Genomic DNA, 12,364 nt, shown 5'->3' with positions numbered 1-12,364 from the left:
GTTTCATCGCATTTCTTCAAACATCATGCTACGCTTACAAAAGTCTGCTTTATTTGATGCCCATGTATGCAGGACAAACGTTGATTAAATATACCAAAACACATGAAAACCTGATCGGTTTTTACGCCATTTAAATTGGCCCCAAGACATTTAGAATAAAATTTTAAAAATTAGTGCCATTTAAGCACTTTAAGCGAATTTCTCTTGCGATCAATATCCACTTATTTATTTGACACGAAACCATCATGAAATATGATTCAAAGTAAATAGAATCGAAGCTTGAACTAGGGCACCAGAGTTAAATCGATTCGTCTAAGCGCGTAAAATAAGCAATAAAAATCATACTACGTTCATGCATTCTTTGGATGGAAAAATTCTAAGAATTCTAACGTCGTATGAAACGATGGTGCATTTCGACGAGAAAAATAAATAAGAGAATATTAGAAATCGATGTGGTCATTTTATGTTGACGCACTGTTGCGGTTAGATAAATTAAACATTTCAATTCAGAAGAACGCAATTGTCTTGTTTTGAAGTAGATAGATAACAAAGTAACAACTTTAAGAATTGCTCGCCTTAAATCGAGTACAATCTAACTTCGATATGGGACAAAAATAGCATACGATTTTAAAGCTTGCGCTTCAATTCGGTCTTCATTTTTCGTTTATTTTTCGAATGCACAGGCACACGCTTCTCTTTATTTTTGGTGAAAAGCATTAAGGTATCGTTGGCTATTTATATGAGATTCGGTCAACCACTTGTTATCTAAAAAAAAATTCGTTCGCCATAATAACGCATGCTCACTAAAGTATGTTGAGTCGTTGTGCTGTGGTAATAAGCGCGTGCAAACCTGTAACTGGCAATGAAAAGAGCATCTTAAGAGTTTGAATTTGTGCACACACGAAAAAAGAGAAGAAGGAATTGCATAAAAAGCGTAACATCTTCAATAACAATGTTGAAAGAGAGTAAGCGAGTTAAAAAAGAAATGAACAAAGAAGCAGAACAGAACTTTCCAGAAATACTGGTTTATTTGTGAACATTCTTATGTGCTTGTTCGTTCCCTATTCTATCTTTCTTCGAGCTTCGAGTATATTAAGTGTTTTTGAGATGCACGAACGGGCCAGAGGCGCACACATTCAACCGAGTAGGTGGTTAATGAAATTGGTAACGTCATATCATCAAAGTGAATTGAAAAACCTCATCCGGAATGCATTTTTCGTTATTTACTCATTCTCTTGCCCTTGTACACCGGCCAAGTTGTATCAAGTTATACAACAAGACCAACCATGTAAATGATCACTGGTCACTTAGTCACTATTATCTAATGCAAAAGAACACAGAAATGCAATCGGTTCGACAAGAATGCTGCATCACATATACATGTATACATATGTGTATTCTGTTAACACTTTTTATTCGTTAGGCCGATGATAAACAAGTTTTTTTTCTTTCATTCGCTTATGTTTCGAATGGAAACATAAACAAGTTTGTATTTTGTTTGACTCCAAATAACCAACGAACACTGTTGCTTATCGCCATATTTGGTCTTTTTTTAAGGTAAACATTTGCCATCCGAAAGATAAAGAATATATGAAAGCACTCAAACGTTCAAGAGATTTTTGGCCGATACATACATCTGATGAACTTTGCCAAAGAGCCGAAAACATTTCGTTGATTATTATTCTTAACGCATCTTAAGCCATTCTATATCTAAATAAAACTTTAACTTGACTCCGGTGTCATTGATTCATTAAAAAAAATAACAATTTTTTCGCCGACTTTTAATATGTTTGCCCTTGAATTTTTTATCCATTCAAACATTATTTTAAAATCGTTTTTACGTATTTTATCGATTTTTCAGATTTGAATTGTTTTTATTCAGAATGTGACACATTGAAATTAGAACTTTTTCGATGGAACCGAAGAAATTCGATACGATGAATATACTTTCATATAAAATGAAAACTATAAGTTTTTGTATCTCGTGTCGTGTGATAAATTATTTATTTGAAATTGGAACTTTTACAAGTTTGAAGTTCCTTTCGAAATCCGATAACATTCTGAATTTTATTAAATTATTTTATTTTTTATTCATAGGTTTTTACCACACAAACAGCTGTCGATTATTGGAAATTCGATTTTAAAAATGTAAATTTTTCGAAACAACTTTCTTTTCTCTTGCCATTTCTGTGCCAATACGTAGATGCCAATTAATGATTTAGAAAAAAAAATAACCCATTGAATGTGATGCGATGATTTGATTTCATTAATATCTATGTGGGTCGATTTTGCTTATCGTCAATTTATATTCAACTATAAAAACAAGACTTTCGCATTACTTACCAGAAGTCTTACTATCAGAGTTTTACTGATTTTCGTACCGATCAAAACAATTGCCAAATGACTGAACGAAATAATTGTTGGGATTATACATTTTATTTGATTCATTGAAGAAAAACAATAAAGGAATTTACACAATTTTTCCTTATATTATTGGTTCTGATGCAAGGTATTGACATTCAAAGAAAGCACTTTCCATTTTATATTATTTTTATATATCATTCTCTCATTCGCTTCGATTCAATTCGATACGATTCAATTCGAAACGATATTTTCGTTAATTCTTCAGTGCTTCAGTTTATAGATATCTCTTTATAACACTTCCGCCCTTCTAACATCTCCGGTAAAAAAAGTGCTCGTTTTCTTTTGTTGTTGAAATATTTAAAAGATGAAATTCAAAATATAAATGAAATGATTATGATGAAAATCCATTGATATTAAAGTGATACATTTTTCATGCTATAATTACCATTCAAAATGATTGCTATTGGTTTTGATTTATTAATATTTTTGAAGAAAAAATATTTTCTCGCCGGAAATGTGAAAAGAGTGGTGAGATCTAAAGTGGTTCAGTTTGCGAAGTTGAAGTACCGAAATATGATTAGAATAAAGAGATAAGGGTAAACAAAATTTAAATCGAAAATCACTTGAACGTTCTCTTATCACAAAATAAATAAGTTTTTTTTTTCTCAAATATATCTATACATATATATATTGGGTTGCACTTTCGTGATTTTAATCAAACAAATTTTACCGAATAAACACTACAAAATGCTCTGGTTTTTGCTTTTGATTTGATTTTTTTTTGTTCGGTTTGGTTCCAATACATGCAAAGCATAGCTGGATTAGAAGATTCAACGTCAACGGATTTTGTCGTGAAAAATGTTCGTGAAGTTCTTCTGTTCATTGTTTTTACATAAATAAATATAGAATCTAATTGAGTTAATAACTAAAAGTCTCTAGCACCTACGCAACTAAATAGATCGATTTTTTCAGCAAATGTTTTTTTAAGTCAAATGTTTCTTTACTATATATTGTTTTGTCTCCTTCTTCTTCTTATTCTTCATTTCTTGTCGATAATTTCGCAAAAGTTTTGTATACGTTTTTTTTTTGTAAAATATTGGCAAATATTAATCAGCCTGATCAAGTTATATGCAAAAGCAAATATAATACGGTCTTTCAATCAAGCAATATATGATGCATGAATGCTATAAAGCCCTCTCAAACATATAATAGTAATAATACATAATAAGAATAATAATAATTTGTGGAGGAGAGGAAGATACGTAATTATATAGGTGTATAGTGATTTTTGTTTGTCTGTTTGCTTTGTTTTCTTATATAAACCTTTATGAGATAAACAATCGATGTTTTTTTCTAAGCTCCTACTATGATTTGGTTTTTTTTATGTATGTTTATCATCTTCTTCATTTTTCTTTTAAATCGAAATCCATTAAGAATTTCTCATGTTAATATCATTTTCGTTTGCCATTGTCAAACATTATTAATTTCAATTGCAATATGGACAAATGGCAATGTTGTGTTATTATTGTACTCTTTGTTTGCATCATCAAGAATATATATGAGTCGTGTGACAAACATATGCGTATATATGCGTTGTGAATCTCTGCAAGTGTGCGTCTGTGGAAATGAAACGCTTGATAATGTGTGTATCTATCTATTCGCAATAATTTAAGTCCACATCACGTACATTTGTTGATATTAGTTTTGTTTTCAAAGAGGATTATTTACATCATATGTACGGTTTCTTCCATAAAAATTGTCACTTAGATTAAACTGGGCTTATTTCCACTGGGATGTGGTTGCCGTTTTTGTTTGTTTGTTTGTTATATCTAAAAATGAAAACCATTGTTTCGTATTCATTGAAATACGCGTTTCGTTTCAAACTCCGTTCAATCTAAACATTCGATCATATAAAATGCGACGCGCTGAAATTCGCCGTGAGTGCTTACAAGTTTTGCAATGATATTTTGGTTTTTCAACAATAAGAATGAGAAACCGATGACAACGATGGAGGTGATGGAGGCGGTGGTTCTTTGGGCGACCATTCATTTTGTTTTAATAAAAACTGCTTAACATTATATTCCATTTGAGCTAAATCGACTTGTTGGTTTGTGCTGCCTAGTTGCGATTTATTCACATTATTATTCATCTGGCTGTAATCAATGGTTTTTTGAGCTGCAAAAAAAGACGTACACACGTCAAATAATTTGTGGTGATTTTTTTTTTAATTCAGAGCCAATGTAATTGGAAAGATGGTGATTTGAATGATTTCAACGTTTCTTTGGCGTGTAATAAAAGAATTAAAATCGTAAATGCTTACCGGCTTCGGAATCACTGATTGCCAAACTATTGCAGTTGATCATTGATAATGACTTTGAATTCCTATCTATAGAACGATTGCTAATTTCATCACTGTTGTTATTTAACTTTAAAACTTGTTTGTAGTCAGCGTCTGGGTGGCATGCTTCATGATTATTATTTTGTACCTGAGTTAGAAAAAGAATAGTTAAAATTTAAAATAATCAAAGAATTAATCGAAATTATTCTGTACCCATTCGGCAACGCGGCTCAATTGTTGGCGTCGCAACAACGATGTTTCATCCAATGATAGAGGATGCGTCGATCGAAATTGATGCATATGCATAAATTGGCTTTGTTGCTTATCATTTGTTGATTCCATTTCGTTTTTTAAATTGGTGCCATTGTTCAATTGATATTGGTTATCATCTTGCAATGATTCACCGAATGCAATATTTTCACTTATATCATGATCGTTGATGGACAAACCATTATAATTTCTCTCTAATCCGATTGTATCATTCGTTATGTGCGTTGTGTTCGTACAGTATTTTTGATTTGGCTGATCACATTCATTTTCTTGATTACATTCATCGTAATTTTGAGCAACATCAATTGAGTCGACATCTTGTGTGTCATGCATTTTGTGATTGGCTTTATATGATTCGGATTTTGATTCATGTGAATTTGCTGTGATAACACCATCGCTCATTAGCATCGAAATTTTATGATAAGTTCTTTGTTGTTGGTCAGTGTTTCCATTGATCGACGGATACTGACTGGTTGTGATAATATCCTTGGATTCATCCAGTTCTTCATCCAGAAATCGACTTCGACGCGTATAAATGACGGGCGTTGAATCCGATTCAATATTATCAATGAGAATACTACCGCTTCCATTTGGAATACGTAGAGCACACAGACGCGGACCCGACAAATTTGGTTTTTCAGCCTAACCAAAAATAAAACAATATGTTAGTTTCATGTAAAAGTCCAATTCAATTAAATTTTACCTTTATAGATTTGATAAGATTCCTATTAAAACTTTCGAACAATTTCGATCCATCCAAAGCAGCCGAACTACGATTTGATAGGCTGCTTGAACTGCTGGCTCTTTCACTTTGGCGATGCGAACGATTTGAATCTTTTGCTCGTGGCAATTCGTCATTTGAAACGGTTGTTGTATGCTGTTTTGGTTGGCTACTATCGTGGCTGATATTATTTGCACATGGTTTTGAACACGATTGTGACGATAACGATGATAGATTTTCCTGCATCGATCGATTTGGTGTTGTATGCTTTTTAACCGTTCGTTCGCTAATTGGGGTGTGGCCCAATATTGGATTCACCATTAAATCATCCTTTTTTCCCAGTAATTTTTCATTAGAGCCGGCACATGATATGCTACTTTTTGCATCCGATACTATAGAATCACAGGATTTAACGAGTTTCAAAATAAACGGACTATTCGTACTCGATGGTGAATTTAAATTGCTATTGCATCGTAAACACAATGCAAAATTGACATCACCCTGCAATATTGTTTGCGTTCCAACATTGTATGTTTGATCAATATCTGCTAGCACGCGCAAATCACGATTTGCACATAGACACGTTTCGCAATGCTTTACATTGGCCGCTTTCAATTTATCCTCCAAATATTTGGCGATACCAATTGGTGAAATCATTTGGTCATCGCCATTGTTTGTTGCATTCGAATTCTTAGCTGAGGATACTCCTTTTTATTGAGCGAACAACAGAGTTTTTTTTTAAATGGGAGAAAAACAAGAGTGTTTATTAAATTCAATTTGTAAACCGTTTCAAGCTTGTATGTTAAAGCTTCTAAATTAAAGTTAATTAATTTTTAAATGAAATGGTGCCCCAGGGAAGTCTTACCATTTCCATATACTAATGATGTTGTGGTTGATGAAGAAAATGGACAAGACGATACTGGACTATCTGATGCCGGGAGAATGTGATATGCATTATCGGTAGCCGTTCCAATGCCACTTGTGCTGCCCTCTGAATCCGAATGTGAATTCGTATCCACTCGAATATATTGTGATAATTTGGTTTGCATGTCGTGCGGTAGCTAATTTTAAAATGATTCAACAGAACAATTAACTCAATACAAAATATGGCCATATATTATGTAGTTTATATTTTTAATTGATAATTACCGATGTCACTTTTTGTGATACAAAGTTTTCTGGTTTGCATTGAAGAAGTTGTATGGCAAGACTCATATCAGTCTTATAGCGTTCCTATTGTACAGAGAAAAAGAAAAAATTCAAATAAAAAGTGGAAAGATTTTTTTGTTTGTTGTTATGAATTAGCATTCTTTTGGGAATGTTCGTTAGAAAAATTTCGAATATCGAATTATACTCACAATTTCACGTTGTAGCGTGCCTATATTATAATTTGCTTGTGCGAGTCGTACGCTTAGTGTTGCTACATCACTATTCAGTTGGGCACGTTCGCTTGTATTTCGATCGACTAGCTTTAAAAGTTTATCCTCCAAACTCTGATTGACTTTTTGTACACGCTTGTGCGATTCATGTAACCTCTCGTATTTATCTTGCCATGCAATTAAACTGTCTTCCAATTCGACATGTCGATCAGTTTCTCGTAGACACGCCGCTTCCATTGCGATCAACTGTGAATTATTTTCCACCAGCGCTTTTTTCAGCTGATTTATCTCTGCAGCGTATTGACTCACATCTTTTCGTTGCGCCTTCAAATTGATCAAATAAATAGAGAAAGAAAAAAGAGAACAAGAGGCAGTTAGGTCAAGAAATAGTATCAAATTATATGCAAAACTTTCTATGACATAAACAAAACTCTAAGAGCCAATCTAGTCTCAATTAAACGATTCAGCAAAAATGTAAATGCAAAGAAAACGCTTTGTTTGCCATTACATTTCTAGAGCTCAGTTCAGGTTGTAGAAGTGCATTTATAGGAAAATAAGAGATTGAAAAAAAAAATACTCCATCAAAAGCGTCCGATGTACAAAACAATGGCATTACTTATGATATGCACCTTTCCTGTTTCCATTTATTTTCTATGCATTTCTGAAAATCATTATATGTTGGCATAAATGATATGCACAAACAGTATTGAGTAGCAAAAGTGGTTTAGAATGGAAAACCCATGTTGTGAAAATGTGCGAAACATTCACTTTTGAGTGTTATTAAATGAGTCTCTTTGAGAAATGGCTATGTTGCGGTTGTATATGTGTTGATGGCATGTTTAAAGCACACACACTCAATTTGTATGATTGGGGGCAGTGAACTGAGAAAATTCGTGTCATTAATCTGAATATGAATCATATCCAAAACACATCCTAAAGCTCATTCTCTGCCATTTCACGGTGTTTTTGCTTCAGACAACAAAGTCTTAGACAACATCAAGTTAGGGAGAGAGATGAAAAGAGGAATGGAGCAAAAACAAAATGAACGAAACTGAGTGCCTTTTTTTTTCAAATACATGCGAAAGACAAATGATTTTCCTGTTCTGCTTGTGTGACGTCATCTATAGCGACCGAACTTCTGTTGATTTCAACATGCACATAGATTGGAGCCCATAAACTATCAAAATATAGTGGTTATTGGCAAAAGTTTCAGCACTGATTGCGGTAATAAAATTTCTTGCTGAATTTGTCAGAAAAACTTTTTCGAATGAATTTTCCATGTTCAACAATTCATTTGTTCTATTGATAAATTGTACCAAAATCCAACCAAGTCCTTCAGCATTTGAAAGAAAATCAATTTTTTTGCCGATTGAAATGCCGTCGAGGCGGTGCACATTTTCTATTTGCACAGACACGGAGCGCACACACAAACACATATAACAAACATACACACTTTAATAAAACACTCAGCCACATTGTACTTATTCTTCATTTTCATGGATGCTTTTACATGACAATTTAATTAAAATGAAAACTTTGCACGACGCAATCGAAAGAGAAAAATAAAAAAAAAATGATCAAGCTAATTCGTGAAGGAACAGAAAAAAAGACCCACCGAAAAATATAAAATTTGAAAAGAACTCGACACTCACATCCAATCTTTGTGTAGAGGCGCTTACAATTTTCGCTCAAATTCACGTCTTTCGAAATGAAATCAACAAACACATACTACCAACATGCACTGCATACGATTTAGCGAGATGGAATGAAGCATTGGTTCGCACATCGTACACTTCCGCATACACTGCACATGTACACCGTACACAAATAGCAAATAATCCTGACACACTTGACAAAATAGGAAAGCACACACAGTGTGAAAATGTTTTTCCTACAGTTGTTCCTTTTCTTGTCCTATGTTCGTTCACATCTGCACACATACACATACATATATACACACACACATACACTCATCTATTATATGATTGTGGATGAAAAACATACGAAGAGGTATACTCGCACACAAATATGTGTACGATTGCACCACGACAAATAGGATGGCGTTTCATGGATAGGCCGCCCCATTTCATATGTATTCGTGTTATATAGAGTATGAAACGATATTTTCAACATTCCTTTTAAAAAAACAATATGAGACATGATAGAACTTGGAGAGTTGGTGAGTGTCGCTGGTATTTTCGGTATGATGAAGAAAGAGATATGTTTACATCCAAAAAAAGTGTTCAATTTGCACGCTTGTTTTGATAATAATAAGCAAGAACAATGGATCGGTCTAATGAACATGAATTTCCACCGAATGCAATCTAATGGAAAAAAGGTTCACTCATATTTACTTTTTAATAACGATACCCTTCAAACCGTTGCAAATAAAAGTGTCGAGAGGCGAGAGGAAGAGGATTTTGCGAAGTTTTCTTGCAATTGTTGTGAAAACACGAATGAGAAACTACAAATAATTCTTCTACGTGTAGTATGCTATAATTTGAGTGTAATTCGCATGGAAAATGGAACAGCAATCTTTCTTGTTATTTAAAAACAATTCGATGAATGTCGGAGGATGTTACACAGTATCTGAATACACACATTAAATAGCGTATCGCAGCATGAACTCATGTTGATATGTATAGTTGGAAGTGTCCGTTTTTTATTTGCTTTCATTTCTGTTCCCTTTATACACATCATATGGCCATACACAAACGCAACGAACCAAATTCAATGAATCCAAATCTTCAAAGAGTCAAACAAACACACACATAGAGAGAGAGAGAGACAAATACATTCAAAACATATATAAACATGCACCCTCAATGACATTTGCAAGCAGGGAGCATTGAGCATTGAGTCCCCCATTTCGAATGCATTCGTGTATAATCGAATGATGCTTGTTTCAAACATATTGAAATGCATTGAGTGTCGAATGGCGTCTTCTTCTCCCTATTTTTTTTTACGAATGTGCAAATTTTCATTATTTAAAGAAAACAACAACAAAATCGGCTTGGTGTCAAATATTCGCCGTTTTCACAATACTACCCGAGTGTGACTTTATTATGTATTATGACATAACTTATAAATTATACAAGTGCATGCAAATATTCAGCGCACGAAACAAAAGGATAGTGGACTAGAATGAAGCAAGCATTTCAAATAGTTAAGGAAATACTTATTTGTATGAATATCATGTGCCGTCATCAATAGGGGGAAAAGCAAAAAGTTTAATGAACTCTACTTGAAATAATTGCTAAGAAAATCGGATTCATGACAAGTTATTTAACTATTTCATTTGTATCTTTTTTTTTCTGTTTTCATGTCGCATCCTCATTTCATTCTACAATTTAACATGCGGGTGATAACGAATTAAACTGCAGCAAATTTAAAACAAGATTTTTCCGCTGAATATCGTTATCAATACGGTTGAGTATTTTTGTAATTAGCTATGATTTTTAGTCATTGAAATGGAATTAGAACTGACAACGCTTGAAAATCTAATGTTATCTTTAACAAATAAAAAAACGGCATGAAGTACAAACAAAAGATAAATAATACAAGAAATGACATGATGGATTCATGTTTGAATTTACCTTATCGGCGTCGGTATCACTGTTATCTGTCATTTTGGCTGGTTGCTGTTTTGTACCGTTGTGCTGCGCACAATTGATAATGTTTTTGTTGTTGTCGTCGTCTTTGTCGTTTGAAACAAATCAACAGATTCAACTTGTAAGGAAAAAGTTTGTTGTTTTGTGTATGTGTGTGTGTGTGTGTTCGTTTACAGTCCCAACCTCTCGATAATTCTTTTGGTTATATCTATTTGTTTTTCGATTGCTTAGTTTTAGATGTGAAAATGTAAACTTTAACTGACGACACTTGATGCGAATGATTCATTTGTTTGATACATTCAGTACCAAAAATGTTATACACACATTTTACCATCCTACTCTTATTATTCGCCGTTGATTATCGTAAAAGTTATTATTCGACAATGGAAATTGATTAATTGATTCATAGCTTTGGCTCACCAAACAAATAAAACGTGTGAATAACGATTCACTTCAAATAGTACATTGTGTGCACAAATAAAAAAAGCAAACATGGTGATTTTCCATAATGTTCGAACAGCGAATGGAATTGATGCATTTCATTGCACATTTCGAAGAAAAAGAAAAATCATCGTTTCACACGTCAAAACGGATGACGGTGGCGCGTTGATCAATACGAAATAAAAAAAACCGAATCAAACGACACTATGGACACAAAAGCATCATGCGTCTTAAGAAATAAATGCGTGTTTCTGTTTATTTGTTGCTCAATGTTGTTGTTGTTGTTGTTTTTTATTGTTTGATTTCTTTGCTTCTGTTTACTTTTGGTGCATTGTTTTAACGAATTTGTCGCGATAATAAAATGACAAACCAAAATGTCTAAAATAATGCAAGCGACAACACTCACTCACACCAATTTGATTCAATATTAATGCACTTTAGAAAACGCGGTGTCACTTTTTTTAATTTAAAATTAGCAATAAAATTATCGCCACCAACCAAATAAATGCGAATTAAATTTTTGGCATGAAAATAACGTAAAATGAATGCGAACAAAAAAACGTGAACACAATAACACAATAGAAATGGCAACAACGATTACAGCGACGAAAATTGACGACAAAACCAACGAGAAGAGATGAAACAGAATGGCCACAAACACAACGCTCTCAATTCAATGTGTATGTAGTTCGAAAGAGAGAATGAATGAACCAAAAAAAAAACACAACACATGAAACGGCGGTTCGATATCACAAAAAAAATTATATTCTCGATTCTCGTATGCAAACGCTTTTCCTATATTAAAAGAGAGAACAATGATATCTGCACTGTGCTGAGGGTAAATAGAATAATTTATTCGACTTCACGCACATACACGGATGGATGGATACGTTTGCGTTCGGTGTGTTTGTGTGAGTGCGCGCGCCATAGAAACAGCACTCAGGATATATTTAGGGTGGTTGTCAATTCGCAAATATGAAAAACGAAAAACGCTCTTTACAAATATGACTTTTTTTATTCGATTTACTCAAGCGGCTGCGCGATTTCGGAAGAAAAAAAACGTTTTTGACGCACATTTTTTTAAGCACTCTAACGTTTGATTTAACCCCCTAGTGCATAGCCCTGCCTTTGGGGTGTATAAATTATTGTCTAAAATATATAATAAAAAACAAATGATTCTTTTTATGAATTAAAATATATTCAGCAGAGTTCAGGCATTCATTTGCCGGTCATTTGATGC

At 33.5% G+C, this 12,364-nt stretch overlaps 1 protein-coding gene across 3 annotated transcripts; it reads right to left on the bottom strand.

The window, feature by feature from the left end:
• Positions 1 to 2,417: 2,417 nt before the first annotated feature.
• On the bottom strand, positions 2,418 to 11,949 carry LOC116344272. Of its 3 annotated transcripts, none has more exons than XM_031772745.1 (8): positions 10,669 to 11,949; positions 7,052 to 7,396; positions 6,843 to 6,926; positions 6,559 to 6,754; positions 5,676 to 6,400; positions 4,916 to 5,614; positions 4,685 to 4,850; positions 2,418 to 4,539 (listed from the first exon to the last, which is right to left on the bottom strand). In XM_031772745.1, exons 1-8 carry the CDS (start codon positions 10,699 to 10,701, stop codon positions 4,340 to 4,342), a joined length of 2,448 nt encoding a protein of 815 aa, XP_031628605.1. In that variant the 5' UTR covers positions 10,702 to 11,949; the 3' UTR covers positions 2,418 to 4,339. The 3 variants fall into 3 exon arrangements, with proteins under 3 accessions (XP_031628605.1, XP_031628613.1, XP_031628621.1); XM_031772753.1 differs by lacking the exon at positions 10,669 to 11,949 and adding an exon at positions 8,725 to 8,831; XM_031772761.1 differs by lacking the exon at positions 10,669 to 11,949 and adding an exon at positions 8,688 to 8,778.
• Positions 11,950 to 12,364: the final 415 nt, after the last annotated feature.

The sequence above is a fragment of the Contarinia nasturtii genome, unplaced genomic scaffold (assembly GCF_009176525.2).
Source record: "Contarinia nasturtii isolate CC-2019 unplaced genomic scaffold, AAFC_CNas_1.1 Cnas_scaffold_129, whole genome shotgun sequence".
Lineage (NCBI taxonomy): Eukaryota > Metazoa > Arthropoda > Insecta > Diptera > Cecidomyiidae > Contarinia > Contarinia nasturtii.
The sequence above is the reverse complement of the archived record's forward strand: the minus strand, read 5'-3'. Positions and strand labels throughout refer to the sequence as shown.

What these genes read in the sequence shown, in the direction of transcription:
- LOC116344272 (XM_031772745.1), bottom strand. Translation starts at nt 10,701, where the DNA reads ATGACAGATAACAGTGATACCGACGCCGATAAG. An exon ending in TATCACAAAAAGTGACATCG is followed by an intron (nt 6,755 to 6,842) that starts GTAATTATCAAT and finishes TTTTAAAATTAG; the next exon opens with CTACCGCACGACATGCAAAC. An exon ending in TGAGCCGCGTTGCCGAATGG is followed by an intron (nt 4,851 to 4,915) that starts GTACAGAATAAT and finishes TTTCTAACTCAG; the next exon opens with GTACAAAATAATAATCATGA.